Source organism: Gavia stellata, chromosome 9, assembly GCF_030936135.1.
Source record: "Gavia stellata isolate bGavSte3 chromosome 9, bGavSte3.hap2, whole genome shotgun sequence".
Taxonomy (NCBI): Eukaryota; Metazoa; Chordata; class Aves; order Gaviiformes; family Gaviidae; genus Gavia; species Gavia stellata.
Genome location: NC_082602.1, coordinates 26,696,321 through 26,717,780, shown reverse-complemented (window position 1 = coordinate 26,717,780; position 21,460 = coordinate 26,696,321). Strand labels below are relative to the sequence as shown.

Genomic DNA, 21,460 nt, shown 5'->3' with positions numbered 1-21,460 from the left:
AAATCCCCGCAAGGCAGGGAATGAGCTGGGGGAGACAAAGTGAGAAGAAAAACCCAGATGGCTAGAGCCAAGTGGCCTACATGCAGCTGAGATGAAGGTAGAAGTTTTAATTTTGCTTCCATGGATTTTAACAGCAGCAAGAGCCAGGGCTTACTCAATTGGGATTCCTAAAAATAGCACTTGCCTAAGTAACCACACAGGACCACATGGGGCTCTATTTTCCTTAACTAGCTTTTGATCTAATGGAATTCTTCAGTTAAGTAAAAGAAGAAACAGGGGCTTTGTGGTGAAAGCACATGACTACGGTTAGGAGAACTGGCTTCTCCTCCACACTGCTACAGCTTTGTTGTTTAGTCTTCCACACAAAACAATGTAGCTCTTACAGTACGCTTCCACCTCAGACCAAAACCTGTGACTGCATTTAAGAGCTGAAACATCGGTGCCAGCTTTGCTCCTTCCAGCAAGCAAGCCAGCGGTGCAGCCAGAGCTCAATGGGAGACACAAGCTCTATCCATGAGCCAGACGAGGACTCAAATAATTAGCCTGGTTGTACTTCACACTGTCATAGCTACACGGGTTGGAACAGGGCTGATGTTAAGAAACATTTTGGTACATCTCTGTGTATTGCATTTATCCTTCTGCACTGTGTTGTAGCACTGACCTCTGCACTTCACTTGCCTCACGTAGGAAATGAAAATAAACCTTCTATAGATGTAAGCATAGTTCATTAAGTACTGGTAAGATGTTCAGCTATCATCCAAAGATGCTCAGACACCACCACAAACCAATGAAGCTAATGCACCCAATGCAAGAAGGCAGAGTGGCAGTTCAGCAAGGCTAGAAAGTGCAAGAGCAGAGCAGAAGCGACACATGCTGGTATTTCAAACAGTCAACAAGCAAGTAACCTGGTAAGACCTCTGAGACCTTGACCAGGATAGACAAGCTCTGCCCTGCCAGAACCGGCTGCTTTCCTAGGTTTGCAGAACCCTACCTGCTTCCCACACCTGGGAGAGGGCTAGGAATGACTCCCAGCTGAGATGCTTCCTCCCACCCTGCAACTGGCCAGCCGAGCTTAACATGTTCCCCAACAGCTCCCTTCCACCCTCCCCAGCCACTGCAGCAGAGGGCTCAGGGGCTGGGATTCCCCACAAAAGCGGGTTCAAGCAGAAGAGACTGGACAGCAAGATACTAGCTGGAGCGGACTGTAAAAGCAAGTTAACCCCTTCTCTGGCTGACGGGAAAGTGAGCCAAGCCTAGCATGAAAGGAGGAGACATTTCAGCAGCCACATTGCAAAGAAGGGGCATAACACACCTGACAATACATTTAAACAATGCAAAACATCCTTTCCAACGCCTGCAGCAAGTCAGCTCCTATCCTAAAGATCTAACAGACTTGGGCCCACAAGCGCTTGCCAAGTTGTCAACATGGCCTTTGATATCAAAAAGCTTTGAAACCCCTGCCTTAAAGGCCAACACTTGTTTCTCCACCCATATTTGAAATGCAAGATGCCTGAAAGCTATAGAACTATTTTAACACCGAACATGCAGGAGTCTACACCACAGAGCGGACACGTTCGCTGGGAACTGCAGTTGGAAAACTAACAAGTCCCCTACTGCTACAATAACCGTAGCTGCGTAACGGAAGACGTGCCAGGGATCGCAGGAAGCTCAAGCCTTCCAGCACTTTCTCCGATCTCCATGGAGAGACCAGACCAAGGAGCACCTTGTTTAAACCCATGTTAAATGCCAGGATAGCAAGGGATGTGGGGCAGGGAGGATAAATTGCCACTTTTTGTTCTTAAAAAAAATGCTTTAATTGAGTTGTACACCAAATTGAGGCCTTATGAGTGGTTTTTGTTTTCCTTTGGGGGGGGTAAGAAAAGTCAGTAGAAAGTTATCTCCCCACACATCAACAGAAAATCTGTGCATCCCACTCTGCAACCTAAACATTACAGCTAGGGGAGCGACACTTCACAGATTTTTCACCTAGATATAATCCATTCTCTATTTTACTTCTATCTCTCTTCTGGGGGGTAATGTTGACATAACTGTGATTTTTCCAAAGTCAGAGGACATCTTCTTTGACCCTATGCTTTCTCAGTTTTCCCCCCTTGACTTCACAGCTGGTCTCACTACATCCCCGGCTCTTCTTCAGCACAACCCAGGAGGACTCTGCAATACCTGAGACCACATGATGTGCCACAATCCACCGGCTCCTACCAGGATGGAGCCCCAAGGAGCCAGCCCTCAAATTTACAGCCACTGACTGAAGTCACGATTTCACTCCACACACACCAGAACTATTCACCAAACGCTTAAAATACCCTCTCCGCAGACACATACAAAACAGTCACAGCACGTGTTTCAGTAGGAGTCTAGTCTTCCCCCTTTGGCACAGTAATTTAGGAGCTGTAAGACATGCATTAAGGCTGGTCTGATCCAGACTTTTACAAGCTTTACACTTCACACTGATGTTATCAGCTAGTAAATCATATACATTGGAAGCAAAATAATTTCTTTATGTGCTCTTCCTATATGTGTTCCTCTGAACTGAGTGTTCTGGATACATTAATTGTTTTCTGACAGTCATCTTTCCAGTTAAGATCTGTTCCTTCCTTCCTTCGTAATTTTTCCAGTATGTTACACAAAATTTAGTTGCTGACATGTTCCAACAGGGACAAGAGGAATGATCAGTAGAGATTAAAGCATGCCATGCTTCAGCCAACTTCTCAAACAACTGACAAAGGAAACACAAAACATCTTAAAAGGAGAGGTTTACAGAGATGGCAGCTCTTTTATGATGGTTGGTCCCAAGATCATCACCATTTCTGTCATTTGTCAGAAGTGGCTTATGGCTGCACTTAAAAGAATGGCAATGAAATCCCCAAACACACACAAAAGAAGAGCCCCCAAATGCTATCTCTACATTTTGTTAATTCAAATCTAGGCAAGACCAATTGCTTCTTCTAGGGTCATCTTTAATGTCTACTAAATAGTACTACAGGAGCTCTGTTCCAGTTTACGCAGAGGCAGGATCGTCAATAAAACTAACATAAAGACAAAGTCAGTCGTGCTCTTATGGATTACTTTCATCAACACAAGCATCCTAGCTGTTTTGCAGTCCTTATGCACAGGCATTTGTCAAGGACTCCTAATCAAGAGCTTGTCTGGTCATATACATCTTGGTATATACAGTGTGCTATTTTAAGAGACCAGCACCTATCGCACAACTCCAGATGAACAGTAAATGAACTATTCACTCAATCCACAAACAGAGTAGCTAGTGGTAGGTTTTGTTTTTAAATAAAGATGCTACTGATTATACATCAGCAAGAAGTCAAGTTGCAAGGCATTAACTAGTATGCTCTCATCTCATTTTCCCACCAGCAACAGGATTCTCAGATCCAAGTTTTATTGCTCAATAGCCACAGCTTCTGCCAAAAATCACAAGGGAGCCAGGGGAGGGGATGGCAAATATGAAATGGGACAACAGCTGTCAAGGTAATTTGATAGCAGCGATGGCTTCTTGAACCAGTGGACACTCTTGAGAATGTGAGCCAAGGCCTCCAGGCATCCACAGAAAAGCCAAATAAGATAAAGAGCTTCGTGAGAGAGCTGATACAAATGTCTGAGACAGAAGAACGAACAAAGAAAGCCAAAGCCATCAGACTTCTAAGAACTTCAGTTTTCCAAACAAAAAAAAAATTCAGAGCAAGTGTCCAAACGAACCCTCCCAGCCATGAAGACAAACCATCTTCTGTTTGAAAAATGTTTGCAAGTTTTCCCAGTACCCTCTCCAAAAACATCTCAAAACTACAACATCCAAACAGAAAACAGGAGTGAAGAATGAGCTGACAGATTAAAAGATCAAGTCAATAACCTTCTATAGATTCAAACCTAGCTCAACTGCCATTACCAAGCAGTTATGAGGCTCACATAAATTAAACTTATGACTACACGTCAATTCCTAATAGACCAGTGTCCACAGTCAAAAGTTTCCTTGCTGTGTCCATAGCAAAAAAATATCCAAGGAAATATTTATCCCTGGAAACCCGGACAATTTCCATACTTTTATTTTAACTGCTCTGCTAAATGAACCATCACTTCAGCAATGAGTCATATCCTTTGGTGGAACAGTAAGAAGAAAGCTTATTTGCCTGTGTCTATGTGGCACCTGTTTTAGTAACATTAAATGGATCACTGAGACACACCAAGAACACAGGTGAGCACAAACAGCAAGTCAGGAGTGTGTTAGCTGTGACAAGAGCAGCAGATGGGGGTCATATACTTCAGTGATTATTCTCATCAGTAGGTTTTACTCTTTCTACTTTTTTTCCCTATTCTTCTATGATAGTTTTCATTTTCTGTATTTTATGCTTTAACCTTCTACCATGCACTGAACAACTGCAGTTCTCTCACTTTCCCTCTCCTTCCAGAGCTTCTGGATTCTCCTTGACCACCCCCATACCCAGGCTTGTCTCAGCAATCTCACAGGAGTTTTCAATAGCTGGAAGAAAAGAAAAAAAAGATAGAAGCAAACAGAAATGCTCATAGTTTTGTTCAGTATTACTGTCACCTGCTACAGCCGTCCTATATACCAAGAAACATGATCAATGCCAAGATGCATCTATGTGCACATGATGCAGATAAACTGTTCCTTCATGCTGAAGTCAGCACTTTGACAGACACTAATGCAGTCAGTCACTTATGTTAAAAACAGCTTATTCTGATAGGGAAAATAAGAAACACATGACAATTGGCTTCACGAATTTAGTATCAAATTTTAAATCAAACTGCAAACCTAGTTTAACATTCAATTTCTCTATTAAGATCTTCAAACATTGTACTCAAGCACCCTCCCTATTGTGAGAAGTCACTGGCTTGTTCAATTGTGGCTGCAGATTTCCCCACAAGCATTGCAGCTCCCTTACCCGACCCTGGAGGATGGGAGAGCAGACATCAGACATGGGAAGAGGAGGGTGGCTTCTGCAGGCGTCCTGACCCTCATGCATGCAGATAAAGAGAATCCCCAGAATGACTGCCTCGAAGCCAAACAGGTTTAACAACCCTTCACCATCTCTGAGACAGAAGGCAATTTGCTTGCTATGTCACAGGTAAAAATGTGCATGCGTTGGGGCAAGGGTAATGAGACATCTACCCCCTGCGACTTCAAAAGGTTAACAACTCAAAGGTTGCAACACTCCCATCTCTTCCTTGCCTGGCCTTCAAAGGCTGCCCTACCTAGTCCTACCATCACTCCCTGGTCTCCCTGTTCCAACACAAAGGGATTAAAAACTAAGGAAAAGTAATTTTATCTGAAACTAGAAATCTATCTCTGTCACTTCTGGTAGCAACTTTTCCAATGAGATTCCTGAATTCACACTTTACTGAAGGACACCATTCACTCACCTCTAGGTGAACTAGAAGGATGAACTAGTCCCTGTCCATCCCTCCCCTGCACAAGCCTAACTCCCAGGAGAGGGATGAAAAAATGGATCACGTCCTCACTGTTGCAGTCACATCCATTTTCTGAATTGGACAAGCAGCAAAATTCTCAGCTCCTCCATCCTGTCCTACCTCCTGTGTCAAGGAAAACAATGAAGAATCAGGATGGAGATAGACAGATCAATATGATCACAACCGCAGCAAAACTGTTCATGCTAGCACAACACAATGGTGCCCTTGATTACGAGTCCAACACTGAGCTCCTGCAATAACAGACACTTTAATCAGACAGTCATTAACGGAAGCATGAAGACACATAGTGATAATGGTATCAACAGGACACAGGTTCTTTCAATTCTGTGTCATGGAGGCAAGTCCAGCCTAGACCCTAACATGCACATGGGCCCAACACAACCATCAGAGCAGCAGCAGAATCCAGTGTCCGCCAATACACTCAGAAAAAGCAGGACAGAGTGAGTGGCATACCGAGGACGTAGCCTGCACCACCCTAGAACAGGGCTGGACTATCGTAAGGACAGATCTTGCACACACCCTTAACTGTTGACAAATAGCGTGTTGGTGGGCTGCTATTTCCCCATATCACATCACACACAGAATAAGGGGAAAAGCCCAACTAAGCCATCCTTTTCAACCCAAACTTCACCAGCAGTGAGAACAGATTTGGATCTATGTCACTGTATCTCGCTTACCCAGTTTGCTCAAGATTCCTTGGAATGGATGGCAATAAGGAACACTGTTGTGTTAGCCTCTGGTGTAACTAACCTGTCCATGGTGCAAAAACAACTTTCCAGCTGCACCAGGAATAGGGCTCAAGAGGAAGCCAAGGTTTTTAATCATACTGTGGTTACCACCTCGTCACCGACAAGAAAAAAGGACAGCTACTTGCATATCCCTCAAGACTGAGAATTTAATCAGTAACAGACATGCCACTTAAAGACTTGCCTACTAGGTTTTCAGCCCAGCAAAACAGAAAAATATTTAGTACATAATCAGTCCTAAACTGGACATTACTTTAAAACTGTCTGAAAACAAAAGACAAGCAGCATAGGATAAAAGGATAAATGGCACCTCTGACACAGTAAGGAAAGAACAACAGATTAAAAGCCCTGTGTCAGTAAGAGGTTAGAAAGCACCCGACAATGAACTTTACAGCAGCCATACAGTACCCATAAAGCTACACAGAACAAAGTATTAACCATCAGGGCATTCACCTTAACTGTGTCTCCACACACTTGTTTAGTAGATGGCCTCATCTCATCTGTTGCTACTGTCTCCTAGTCTCTCTGATTTTCCTCACCTGCCAACAAACAGTGCCAGGAGAACTACATATTGATCTGCAGAAAGGAGAGTGAAAACACTAAATAAAGACACTGACAGCCAAGGACCTTAGGGCAAGAGAAACAAAATCTGAGTCATTGGAGGGACTGTCAGGCTAAAGAAAGTTGCAATCATCATGCAAGAAAGCTATTACATGAAGATTAAACCAAACTCCTATTATATACATTAAATTACAGGAGAAAAGCTGAAACATACTGTCTCCCACAAAACCATTCAGCTGATACAAGGGAAGGGGACAAAAATTAGTCCTCATTCTAGAGCAAAGCAACTGAAGCACAAGGAGAAGGTATCACTGTCTATATGCAACTTGGATTTTCTAGTGCTGTCCAAAAAGATCAAACACTCCACTTTATCCTTGCCCAACTCTCAACTCACTTGAAGCAGTTACGCCCTTGATTTCCTTGGGTCATTTTTCCATTTTGGAGGAAACAAACAGGAATAGGAAAATTAAATCTCCTGTATGCTTTAAAGTCAGTTTTATGAGGTTAAAAAAATAATCTGTTCCTATCTGCAAGAACTTTTGCATCCAGTCATATCTTCAGGTTTTTTTTTTTTTACATCCCACTCATCCTCAAAGCCACAGAAAACACTCAGATATGAGAATTCATTTTGTTAGGAGAACTGTTCATGAGCATTACCACAGCAAGAGTTCTTACTCCCAGAAACTGCATGCTGCCTCTAGCTGTGGGAGTACATGTTTAATCACAATACACACTCATTCCTTGTCACAACTACTAACTGCAGCGCTGGAGAGGATGGTTAAGATAACCCCATTTGTTAAAAGAATCTCTTGAGTGTAAAACACTTCATTCCCTCCTGAAAGAATGTTCACGTTGAAACTTCTTCTAAAAACTGGCAGGACACTATTTTAGTGCTTTTCAGAGGAAACACATGCAGACCCAGACTCAGCATAAATGCCACCCAAGTCCCCAAGCCTACCAGCTTACTCTTGGTGGCTCTTTGCTCAGCATCCTCCTTTAAGCTTTTCAAGCACTTCAGGGCACTCAGCTCTTTCTACTGATCAGGAGGTAGATGCAAGTAAAAAGCAGGGTACCTGGATGCAGCCTCCAATTCTTCCAAGTATGTTTTCAGCTACAGATTAATTGGATAGCAGGAAAAATGGCAAACTACAGAGCATCATCAATATAAACTTGGGAAATAAGAGACATTTTGTTAATTTCTCTACTCTATGCTTGGATTAAGATATTCCAGCATAGTTATTAGTTCCAGGATGGCTGCATGTCTATCTGGAAAAAGAGCATACTGATCTCTCTGCAAAGCCCAATAGTTTAAATGCAAAATCGTCAGCGATACAGCTAGACAGCTTCGCCCTTTCTGAGTATTTTCCTTGGAACTTTTGGTTGGAGCCTGTGCATTGCATGAGGCTGAGAGGGCTATTACTCTTGGAAGCTATACTCCCAAATTCTTTCCTTTACTGGAAGATGTGAGGTTGATGATTTGCAAAGAAGAAACGTATTAAAGCCTCTTACCACTGGACCATGTTCAAACAGCAGGCAAGCAACAAGTTTAAACCCAGTTTTCAGGCCAGGAATCAGAAATGAAAATGCCCTCAACACTCAAATGTATGTGTGTCTTCCCTCCATCCCACACCCTTCCCCAGTGTCTCTCTCAAAAAAAAAGAAAGCTTGTTCAAAGATTACAGCAAAAAATGGAAAATTCAAAACAGCTGTTCTAGAAAGCAAAAAAAACCATCAACAGAATAGAGCCACTGACATCAGAGCTCTCCTGGTAGACCTCTCATCCTATGCACAGCAGGTGTGCCCCTACAGAGAGGAGGAGGAGATATCGGGATTCCCATCTGTGGTGCATCACAGAGTACAGGGAAACCTTCATCCCCACCCTTAACCCCAGGGGCATTGGAGAAAGCAGGAAAAAAGAAAGCTCCTGTATTTGCTTGCACATTGGCTGCACACACTACAACTGCACTCACAGGTTCAACCCTACAATTGGCATCGAGCAACAGATTGCTGTAGTTCTTGGAGACTGCATCCATTATGTAGGTAATTAAGTTTTTTCACTGCCCCAGCTGCCTTCCTCAAGCTCTAACCTCAGGGGATTCCCACGTTGGGAAGCTTCACCCCCCACCAAGACTGCCTACAGGGTGAACTGTGCAACTTCTCCATTTCCAGGTTCTCCTTGGGAGCTTTCAGACAATACAACACAAGCTGGATTAAACCAGTAAGCTACTGGCAAAGCAATTCCACGTTAGTGATCGTAATCCCCCCTGGGCCTTTGTCAACTGAACAGAAAGGCCTACAAAACTGTCAGTCCTGATTATGATAGAGAGGCAGGCTCCATCATATGGAAAGGGAATAAAGCTTTAAGCATGTTGTGATCTCTGTAAGGGTCACAGGAAGACACAAATATGCTAGTATAGAAGGAACAGAAGCAAGCTTTCCTCTACATATGATACAAGAAAGTCTCTCATTTCTCTTGCAAATGAGCACTCAAACTTTTAGTAGCTGATGTTGAGTCTAAAGTCCACTGTACAGGATTTTCATTAAGAGAGAAACAGACAATGATTTTGATTGGGATTTTGGTTTCTCTGGGAGAAATCCCATTCACATAGCACAAGCAATTCTTCAACACTAAGAGAAGAAAAAAATACTCCCAGTGAGCAGTGTGAAGTTCTTGAATTTAGCTGTGGAGTTATCAGCATTTTCAAGCCTAATCGCTCCAAAAGACTCCAGGCAACCTAGAATATCAACAAGAAGATAAAAGTTATTCCCCATGAGGGCAGGGAACCAGCATGCAACAAAGACCAGATCTCATCTGAAATGTGGCATACATCCCATACCGCTACAATCATGTAGTCCTTACAGTGAGCTACTCCCAGGACCACCTCCCCATCCTCCCATGACACATCCGTTATTCCTCTCCTCTGCTGGAGGAAAAGCAAGACCTAGGCAGCAAGTCTTCATATAACTGGTATCTTGAGAGATGCTTCCCCCCCCACCCTGCTCCCACATACTACATCAAGACACTAAAATAAAAGCTGAAAGTCAAAAATTTTTATCTGTACACATACCTCAGTTACACAGCAGGGGAAAAAACCACATGGCAAAACATACCACACTAATTTATCCACCTTGAAGAAAAAAAATTAGTGATCTCCCTTGCAGTTCAAGGTAGAGCTACTGAATAACTCTAATTCACAATTTAGGCCTACCTTAACTAGTACAAAATTTAACTGAAGCCTCTTACTAGATGGCCTGTAATATCAACTGAAGGCCCCTGTCTGCACTTGCTGCGTACGGGAATTGTAACTGTAAGAGCTGTACTTGCTTCCAATGGAAAGATGTCCCAGGCTAGATAGAAGAACTAAGCCTGCAGCTTGCCGAAAACCCACAGCCACACCTACTTTCAATGCCAGATTGTAAATTTTTATCAAGAACAAGTTGACACCAGCAGATTTTCTTCTTTTTTTGTAGCAGTCTAGAAATTGCTGACAAGCAATTCACAAGCAATAAAAGTGGGCAACTGATCATCCTTGTCCTCACTTAACTGTTGCATGGAAAGGGGTCCTGCAGGCTCACTTTCGGCTAAGGGCTGTACTTTGAACCCCCCCAGTGCAAAGGGCAGGCAGGACAATCTTCTGAAAGCAGGAGGTGGAGTACTGGAAGGAAACCAGAAATGGCAAGATCCTTCTTAAAATTTTTTGCTGGCAGCAGAGTATCCAACTAAGGCAGAGTCAGCATTTTGTTGCCCTCATTACCCATGGACAAGCAGGGAAAATAAAGCCTTGTTCACCTCCACAAAGATCAACAGTCATGGATGGCTCCATCATATCACAGTAAGAGATTATACCACCATAAAAAACTGACTATAAAAAAAACCCAACTTTCATTCACACTTGCTGAGGGAGAGAACCTCGAGCAAGTAGGAGCCCGGCGTTGATGGCATGGTTCACCCTACAGAGAGCAATGTTACAACACTGCTCTCATTTGAAGAGCAGATCCTCTTAGGACTGCCAGCAAAAGAATGGTGCAATCCCAACGGAAAGCATTACCGAAAACAAAACTATACAGATCTTTTGTACTAAACGTATGTGCTCATCTTCTGGCCCCAGCTCCTTTAGCTGGAGCAAATCTCTTGCTTGGTTAATTAGTAACTGCAGCAGAATCACGTTAACTTGTAACTCTTGAGGCCTCAATAATAATCAGGTTTCAGTTCCCAGATTGACGGGCATCACACTTACTCTGCCCTTCAAAGTACAATTCCTTGATGAGAAGGGTTGTTGCTTCATATTTAAACACTGAAATTATTATACCCAACAATTTACAAGCAAAATGCTTCAATACAAAGAGACAACAAGTAAGTCCCATTCACACAAGCTTTCGTAGCTTTGAGGTTTCTGTTCAATCTAGGGCTTGGGTGTTTTAAGACAAGTTGATTACAAGACAAGTTGCTTTTCTATTATTCTTTCACTAGTTCTCTCAAGCAGATATCATCACCAGTAGGTAAAGAGCAAGACTGACTCATATCTTTAAATCACAAAAATAACCACAAACAACCCTGTAAGAATACTAATTTCCAACATGCCAGCCAACCCAGACAAAGAAACATCTCTTGCATTTACAGGTCATGTATTAAAACAAACACATTCATCAAAGACAGACAGCCCATATGATGTCCCATAGACAACACAGAAGTGTGGCAAATCCTGAAAGTCATTCTTCTCTTCAGTGAAAACTGGCTGCCTACCAAAATTCTGGAAGGCTCCCAGGCAATTTTAACACAACACACGAGAACAATGGCTCAAAGGTCTCCAAGGGCCCCTACTCATGACTCTCCAGAGTGGAAAGCTACTACAGACAGAGCCATAAACAGGGAAGAGAGCACTCTTCGGTACAGGAGAACAAAAAAGGAAAGAGTTAGTGGAGACAAGTTTGGAAAGAATCAAAGCCTCTTTGTTATGGGGGACCAAGAATGGAAAGATAAGCTGAGCCAGCCACAGTGTCAAGCACATCCGGTACATGCAACTCCAGTGGCAAGTCAGAAGACCATCCAGTTTCCCTCCAAGCATGATGGATCTCTCTGCCATCTATCCTTCTGTTTGTGTTTCAAGTTGGAGTGTCAACTAGGGACCTGGCTCCTCCAAGTCCACTTTGTGAAAAACACAGTACAGTTGCATGTGCCGGAGTCTAACACTGGTGGGTTGGTTTTTTTTTCATTTTTCATTTTGTTTGTTTTTAAAGAAGCTATGCAAAATCTTTTAGTAAACTTCAGTTTCTCTGCCTCAACTCATAACAATATGTTTTGAAGAATCAGAACTTCATTGCTCCATGTTGTACAAAAAGCCATTTAGAACACCAAGGGGCTTCTCAACTTCCCTGTTCCAGGACAGCCCTTTCTCTTCCCTACACCTACCCCTCTGTAAGAAGACCTACACTGAGATGACTCTGTCATGTCTTCCCCTTATAGTTCCTTAGCCAGCTTTACTTTTCATGCCCTTCTCACAGATGCTTTGTATACCATCACACTTAGCCCTAGTTTATTCCCAGCATAGCTTCTTCTGCCAGCAATTATTGGGCCATGCTGATTTCTAGGCCAAGGGAAGAGGTGGAATCCGTCAGAAGAAGGTTAATGACAGATTTACGCACCTCTCTTTCTATAATTGTATATTGTTGAAAAGTGAAACAAAACCCCATCACTAAGTAGTCCTGAAATGACTCGGTGACCTTGGCAGGAGCCAGGCTGGATCAACCACCTGATCCAGGACTGTTAGCCATGTGCTGTTGGCTGTAGCTCATTAGCACCAAGTATTTACACTCCTATTTGTAGCTGGTAGGCTGTATTTCAGGACCTTGTCAAATTAACAAGAGTGCCAGGTCATGCTCACCAGGGTATGTTTCAGAGTACTGCAGTACTCTGTTGAGGGCTAGTTTTACAGGCTCCATTAGTGAAATTGGGAGGGACTCAATACTAGAAGTGCAATTGGTCTACCTAGACTGGCAATTGCACCACAGCTCTGTAGAGGCACATAAGGTAATTAAACAGTGAGCTCTTTTTAAGTATTAATGGAAAAAGCATGTCAGGATGAGATATAGACTCATTCAACACACTGCTCAGCCACTCCTTTCATTCTAGGCCTACTTGATGATGCCTAAGCAGCTGTAAAACTGACTTATGATGCTTAATATTAAGCATACATTGCAAAGTGTTTAGAAGAGGTGAAGCAGTGAGACTTCAAATTCTCCAGGTCTTAATTCCCGTGCACTAGAATGTCTACCCTCTAAGTGAGCAAGACAAAATCTGACACTAGTCAACACCAGGATGAGTGGGTCTTGTCTACAGTTTCATGGCATTGATGCTCCCAGCTAAGTGACCTAGTAACCCCCCCCAATACTCCCACTCACTATAATGATTCCTTCAAAGAAGGGAGGGACTGAGGCTCATAACACGTATGAAGTGTGAGGTGGCTAACTCCCTCATTTCCTCAATTACCAGCTAGAGTGATATCACAGCCTGCTGAAACAAAACCTACTTTTGCATGGCTTCATACAGAAGTCACCATCAGAAACTCAACCTTTAGATCCACCTCTTTCTGCCACAAGCACTACAAAGCTACTGACAGGAAACAAACAGCAATAGTGGGGTATCTATGTGCAAGAGCTGACAAAGGTTCAGTGTTGATTAGACACACTCACAGAAAGAAATAAGCATCTAGGGCTATTTAATAAAGACAGTACCTTTAGTTCCAGAACTTCTTGAATTGCAGCCTGATGAGATCAGTAAGCTTCTATGGGGAACAAAACAAATTTGCTCTTTTCTAATAGTTTCTCTAAGCAGCCATAGCCATTGTCAGACACGTACTCCTACAGAGGATTCACTGTCATAGTTCTTATACCCTTAGAGTCAACTGAAGTTCACCAATAAAGTGTTCTGCTCCTCAGAACCTCATGTTGGCAGAGAAATACTGAAACTCATAAAAATATCAGCCCTGGAACAATACCGCAATGGTTAAACTACCTGATCATTTTCCTGCACTACTGAATTTGCTCAGAAGTTGACATTCTGCTTCTTCTCTCTGTTCTACTCCAAAATTGGCCGTGAAATGCTGCTGGCTGCACAGACTGACCCGAAGTTTACATCTGTGCCTATTACAGATAACCTTTACAGACACAGAGAAAGCAGATAGGAACGTGGTTTAATTGTGGTGGAATTCACTCCCATCAGCTTCAGTGCAGGAAAGCATTTGCTAACTTAGCAAAACAGTTGAGGGGAGAAAAAGGCAACTTCTTTTATTTGTTGGATGACAAGAGTTGCTAGCAATTGGTTGAAAAGCAATCCAAGAATCATACCCAACATGAGCATCAGATTCAAATCTCTACTGCTCAAGTCATTTAATTCACTTACTCCTCTCCCTGCCAGCCACCTGAACCACGTTTCTTTCTACTCTCAGCAGCAGAATGGAGCCTCCAGCTGGGCTACTCACCAAGGCCAGGGTGAAAAAGTACTGCTGCTCTCCAGCAGTGTCTCTTCTTCTCCTGGTCCCTAAAAAACTTCACAGTAGGGAGCCCAGGAAGAACTGGAGCTGTTCTCTGATGCATTCCCCCTGACGTCTCCCCCTCAGCATACCAGCAAGAGGGCTGCCTGCAGTAACCCACATCCGCTCCTCTCCAGTAGAACGAGCACGCATCCCCCAGGAGCTCTGCAAGGCCAGCAAAGCCCTTGGCAGAACAGTACCTGCGGGTGCTACGCTGTCAGACAGCCAAGAAACAGTTTGTCACGAGGCAACCTCCACCCCCACATGCAATTTTTGTTCAGGGAACAAACCTGCAGGCATATCATGCTAAGTCTTCTGTATCTTGGTGGCAGATTCCCTCCCACCTACCACTCCCCTACTCTCTTCACACAAAAAAGTCTCCACACTAGACCTCTTCAAGACCTTTCCCTTTATATGAATTTCCCTGAAAGGATCAGAGGAGGTACCTTTTGTTAGCCAAGCAGCCTTGAACACAATATTGTTTTCCAGGAAGGAGTTTTACATGCCTTTGATAATCCCAGAAGGGATTTATGTAGTTTCTTCCAGTTTCTCGTAATGCTGCAGTCACAGGCTTACGCAGAAAAATGGCTCGGGAAACAGACAACCTGTTAGATAAAACTAGAAAGTGAGCGTTCAGATCCATTAAATAAAGGTTATTAATGGGAAGCCTAGACTCAGATTCAGCAGGATGGGAACCCATAAAACCTGAAAGGAACGAGGAAAGAAGCCACCTACAAGCCTGGGTTAGAGCTGTACCAGAAAGGTAAGTGACCCAATAACAGAAGAAAAAACCTCAGACCAACAACAGTAATGCAGAACTTAGGATCCCTGGGCTACCAATCACTTGCTGTCCTACCTGCTTCCAAAAAGAGGATCTATGTGCTCAAAAGAGGAGCAAGTAGGTCTAGGTATTCTTCTCTGCTCCCTCAAAAGGGGTTTAGGTTTCAGGTTGCTGGGGCTTGGTTTTCTTTGGAAGGAGAAGAGGAACTAGAAAAGAAATGGACAAAGTTTTTTTTCCAGGTCCTATGTCCACACTAAATATAGCCACCAAACATATACACTATCAAAAACAGACAATACAAGACCAACAGAGCATGAAGATAAGATCAAGTTAAATCTGACAAGATTTTTAGGAAAGAAACATCTTTTAAGGTCCAGTTGGCAATGATTTTAATAAGGAATCTAGGAATTTTCTCAAGGCTGCCATGTGATTCAGAAAACAAGAGCTCAGAACTGCTGCACACGGTTACTGTGACTTCTTTGTAACAGGTTATTAACTCTGATCTTTAGTATAACACAATAGTGGAGACAGATATAAATAAGATCTAAACATATGACTCGAAGTCCCCAGATAAGGAGGACTCCGATTGAAAAACTGCTGCCCTCCAAAGCTGTCCAGGCCACCAGGAAAGCATCCGTGCAATGGCTCGTAGAAAGTGGGCCAATCTTAAAATATTAGTATTACAACATGAGGCTTTTCAAGCTGAATTCTTGTAGCTCTGGCAGACAGGGAGCTAGAAATAGAACGCTTTGGATTTAGGATCACACATGCAGAGATCTGCCTGTGAAAAACACCAAGAGTAAGTGCCAGAGAGCATTTGAGCAGAGACCTAGGAAAACTGTCAAGGGGGGGGGTGGGGAGCAAGCCCACACACTTGTCAACAAGAAAAAGGAGACCAGTGGAAACAGTTCATTAGCTTCTCTCCAAAAATGACTTTGTCACTCTTTCACTCCCTGCCGCAGCTTAGGAGCCAGGAACAGGTAACGCTTTGCTCCCCTTTACAGCAATGGCCAATGTCAGATTAGCTGGGAGTGGACTTATTTCAAATGAGGTATCTCTTTGCGCTGAGCAAAGTCAGGCAGGTCATTTCCTAGGTCAGTAAAAAGGGTACCTTATATTTCCTTGCATTAAATTTGAATGATTGAATTCAAGTAAGTTAAACGCTCAGTCTGCTCAACTTGCAGGCAAACGGATTTGACAGTGCAGGTAGAGGTTTAAGGTCTGTCAATGGGAATAGAAAGTTGCCCCTCTTTCAAAAGCTATTTATCTATTTAGTTGTAAGTAAACAACGCTTTTTAGAAGAGAAGTTTTTTTGCAGACTGCTTTAGAAATCATGTTTACTCACACTTCAAGAGATTAGAGCAACGAGGGAGTGGGAATGTGCTGCAGCTCTCTCTTAAAATTAAGTTTCTTGCCTGGCAGCGTAGAAGTGAAACAGATCTTATTTTGCAATTGCGGGCAAAGAACATTAGTAATAGGCCCACCACCAAATCCTCCAGCTGTTCAGATTAAGCACGAGAACAAGTACAGAACTACCCATTTCATCTTCCACAACAGCACAAGGACATATATCCTGCGGTGCTTGGCTTTTAATCTCCTCCTCCTAAGCCTTCATTCTGTGTTCAGGTTAAGTTTTGCTCCTGCCCAAAAAGTGAGCTTCAAAACCCCACCTACCCAGCTAATGACCAAATTTCTTAAAAATAAAAAAACAAACAAGCCTCTCCTTAAACCAATTAAAGTATTCGACTGACAGCACTACAACACGAGCTGCCCGTTGCACCGAACGGTGGTAGCAGGGACCTGGGTGGAAAAAAGACATACACGTGAGTTTTGAAGCAAGCCTACTGTGGCGGGAAGTCAATGTGGTGGGAAGGGAAGGATTAAAAACTGTAAGCTTATTTATTTTCAACACTCTACCGGAGAGTAACATGCAATTTGATTCTCACCCTTAATTTGTACATTCTCACGGGAATTTGGCAAGGTTGCTCTGAAGAAGAAAGTTTGAAGAACTCTTGCAAAAGACACCGTGCTATGCCAGATCAAGCAAGCTATCAGTTATTTACATTCATTTCAAAGGACACAAAGGAAGCCATTTATTTCCACCACATCTGCACTTTTAAAGAGAAACCAGTTAGGACAGAACTGGTCCTAACACCAGGGCTTGTCAATACAGACCAACCAGCACAGCTATTCTGGAGTAAACATTTAAGTATGATCAAACTACCCTGAATTAATTCACAACTACAGAGACTATTCCAGGACGCTGCGATCTCAGAAGGGAACACACATGTTAGGAAGTCATCCTAAACTTGTGCTACTGGAATGTTTCCTAGTGCAAGCAAGGGAAGTTCTCTGGCTACCAGGGAAAGAGATCTCTGGTCTGCACCTTCCAAGCCACCCAGGAGAATTGTTAAGAAGCCTATTTTAAGCACAAGTTTCAGGAACTGTAAGGAGGCATATTTGGCTTCGCCACACTTGCAGGATTAAAATGCGCACCTAATTCTCCCAGCTATTAAATAAAAGGACTCCTATGTTAACGCAGAGGAATGCATTTCACCCCTTTCGGACAGGGGAAATAAAGCAACCAACATAATATTCATTTCTTCAGACACATTACTACAAACAAAACTAGAAAAAACACACGGCTCACTACAGGTTAAGAACCCCATCATGCTATCTGGAGTCCGAATAAGGGGTGGGGGGCAGAGAAGAAGAACCCCACACCCACACATGCAGCAAAATCCATCTTAACCAGCCAACAGTTAAGTGACACAATTGAGTTCCCCAGATCTGAGCTGCAGATCCTGCAGCGCAGAAACCACAGCCGAAGGACTCTCTCCCTCATCTCTCCTTCAACAGCTCTGAACCCAAGTAAGACTTCCCCATCACTACACAAAGACAGAAAGAGGTAATGAAAACCACTGCTGCACTGGTCAGTAAAAAGCGGGAGTATGTTCACCTTCTATCCGTGAAGATGAAATACAGGTGAGGAAACCAGTGGGGTAACCCTCCAAATCCTCAAAATTGAGTTAAGCAGGAAGAGAGAGATCAAATGCCATGCTGGCAAAGCTCAGCGTGTGGACAAAACAGCACCTGAAATTTAAGTCGTAATTTAAATTTATTACCTAGAAAGACCATTCACCAATTTACAAAGTTCTTTTCAAGGTAACTTTTGCAGTTGATAAAAGGTGAACTCAAATATTCCCTGTTAGCCTAACTGCGGGGTCAGTGCAGCTGTAAAGATCTCCTCTTTCAGCCAGATCATCTCCCAGGGACTGAGCAGCTCGGCGGTACTTTGATCAGATCTCCCCGGGTACGAACAGCTCCGTGGCACTCCAATGGCCTTGAGTTTTCCAGCACGGGAGTCCACACATCCAATCTGTTTGAAATTTCACTTAACTATTTCTTTGAAAGCACTTTCCTGCACAGGCCATATAGCATCATTATTTGGCTTGCAGAGAGGAACAGATTTTAAAAGGAAAACAAAAAGCATACGCATAAAAATAAATAATATAAACATAATAAATAAAAATAAGCAAAAGCTTCTAACGGGAATTAACATGCACTTGTCAGGTCAACACCCCCTACAATTAAGAGGGGGCAGGAAAGCCTCGGTCCCATTCTGATGCAACTAATACACACGACACACCGGAGAGGCAGAAAGGGTCACGTCTTTGCTGAGCCTGTGGTCCCAGGGGCAGAGGGAAGCCTAGGGAAAAAGACCTGTAACTCTGAAGTGCAGCACCAACAGGTGCTTTTGAATATATTTTAAGAACCTGAAACTCTTTATGAGTTACAAGACCAAAGCGTCAATCAAAATAACGGGAACAGGAGCACAGAGCTGAGGTCAGCCAGCTGAGCCTATGAATGGAGCTAAAACGCCTTGTTTATCTCAGCACATGTGCGCGCAATAAGCCTGAAAGAAACAGGTGACCTGCCCAAGCAGTCCACCCGCTCCTCACTGTCAGGCCAGCTGAAAAAGCACGGAGAAGACACAGCCAAGTAACGAGCGCAGATTCCCGTCAGCGGTTCTCACTATAATGGACAGATGAGTGGAAAAAGCAAGAAAGAAAACAACCTTGCTTGGCACCGTGCCCACACACACATCCCAGTGCAGTGGGGAAAAGAGGCCAGGGGCACATACCAGCCGCGTATCAGCTTTCTGGCCCAGGGAACGGGCAGATGTGGCAAATGCCTAAACGCAGGCCACTCTCCGTCCTGAATGCACCTTCCCAAACCCCTCCGCAAGCAGGAACCCGAGAGGACCTCTCCGCAGAGCTCCCTCGCCTTCCCAGCCAGCTCGCCATAGGAAGGCAGACGCTCATGGCCACCGAGCAGCACCCCCACACCCCCGCCACAGGCACGAGCCCACCTTTCTTGAACTCCTCCAGCATGGCATCGAGCTTGGTGTCGTTGAAGACAAAGTGCAGCGGATGGTTGTAGAAGCGGGTAATGGTCTTGAGCGGAGTGCAGTCATCGGGGTCCACAAAAGCCAGGTCCTTAACAAAGAGCAGGTCCACGATGTTGGAGCGGTCACCCTCGAAAACAGGGATGCGGGTATAACCGCTCTCCATGATCTCGGACATAGTGTTGAAGTCGAGCACAGCCTCAGCAGCGATCATGAAGCAGTCTCGGAGGGGGGTCATCACGTCCTCCACCGTCTTGGTGCGCAGCTCCAGGGCTCCTTGGATAATGTTGAGCTCCTCCTTGACTAGGTCGTTATAAGGGTCGGTGACCCGCAGCATCTCCAACAACTTCTCACGGTTATAGACCGTGCCGATCTCCTGGCCCAGGACACAGTCCAGCAACTTGCTGACGGGGTAGGAGGCCGGGAAGGTCATCATCATGAAAAACTTGGTGAGGAAGATGGTGTTGGCGCCCACGGCCAGGCCGTGCCGAGAGCAAATGGCCTGCGGCACGATCTCGCCGAAGATGACGATACCGATGGTGGAGACCACCACGGCCACCAGCCCGGAGCCGGCGATGTCGTCCAGCAGGATGGTAAGCGTGGTGTTGACCAAGACGTTGCCCAGCAGGAGGGAGCAGAGCAGGTAGTTGCCCTGGCGCCGCACGGGCTCGATGCGCTTGGCGTAGTTCTTCTCTTTGTCCGTGCCACAGTTCTGCACGATGCGCAGCTCCATGGGGTCCAGGGCCATGAGGCCCAGGTTGAGGCCGCTGAACATGCCCGAGAGGCAGAGGAGGAGCGAGATGAAGATGACCTGCAGCCAGAAGGGCAGCAGGAACTTCTTCTCCTCGCCCACGATCATCTTGGTGTCCTCGCCGTCGTGGTAGATCCAGGTGGTCTCGCCCCAGGGCGGGGGCCCGGCCGGCCCCTCGGCGCCCGCCAGCGCTCCGCCGGCCCCGGGCCCCAGAGCGGCGGCGGCGGGGGCCGAGACGGAGGTGCACAGGTAGTAGGACTTGCTCTTCTCCGTCTTGCGCAGGGGCTTGATCTCGATCTCGATGATGCCCGAGGTGCGGCGGTTGAGCACGATGTGCGGCAGGATGATGATGTCCGAGGTGCGGATGCCGCAGCGCTGCGGGGCGCCGCCGCCCGCCACCCCGCCGCCGCCGCCGCCCCCGCCGCGCCCCGCCGCGCCCGCTGCCGCCGCCCGCCCGCCCCGCCGCCGCTCGTGCTCCGTGAAGGCGATGCGCGACCAGGTCTCGTTGTTGATGTTCTGCCCGTAGACCCGCAGCTTCACCCGCGTCCGCTCGCTCACCCGCAGCGCGCCCCCCTCCATGAAGGAGACGTCGTCCGTGTCCTCCAGCCGCAGGCCGATGATCACCGTCTCCTCCGCCGCCGCCGAGGGGGGGACGACGGCGGCGGCGGGCGGCGCGGCGGCGGCGGCGGCCAGGGGCCGCCGGCCCGGGCAGCCGCCGAGCAGCAGCAGCAGCAGCAGCAGCAGCACCACCCGCGCCCCCCGGCCGCCCCCCGCCATGTTCCCACCGGGCAGCGCGGCCATCTTTAGTCAGGGCTCGGCGCCGCCGCGGCCCCGCATCGCCGCGCGGCGCCTGCGGCGTGCCCCGGCTCTCCCGGCGGCGGCGGTGGCGGCAGGCGCGGCGCGGCGGCGGGCGAGGCGGCGGGCACGGCTGCCCGCGGGACCCGACAGGCGGCGACTGCCGGGCCGGGCCGAGCCGAGCGCCGCCTCAAGCCGCTGCCCTCCCCGCCCCTCCCCGCCCGCCTCGCGGGGGCGGGCCCGGCGCCGCGCGCCGCCAATCAGCGCCCGCCCCTCCGCCAATGGCGGCCCGGCCCCGCCCCGCCGTCCGCCACCGCCTCCCCGGCCCGGGGGGCGCGTGACTCCGGTGTGTACGCCAGGCGGCCGGGGGCGGGACCGGCCGCGCCGTCATGGCCAATGCCGACGAGGCTC

The 21,460-nt window shown here is 46.0% G+C and overlaps 1 protein-coding gene across 1 annotated transcript in view; it reads right to left on the bottom strand.

Annotated features, from left to right (window-relative positions):
* The window catches only part of CNNM2 (cyclin and CBS domain divalent metal cation transport mediator 2), a 121,005-nt gene extending 99,950 nt beyond the window's left edge, over positions 1–21,055 (bottom strand). The window contains exon 1 of the mRNA XM_009809220.2: positions 19,468–21,055. Coding sequence (XP_009807522.2) covers positions 19,468–21,055 — 1,588 coding nt within the window. The remainder of the gene's footprint in view (positions 1–19,467) is intronic.
* Between the last annotated feature and the right edge of the window lie 405 nt (positions 21,056–21,460).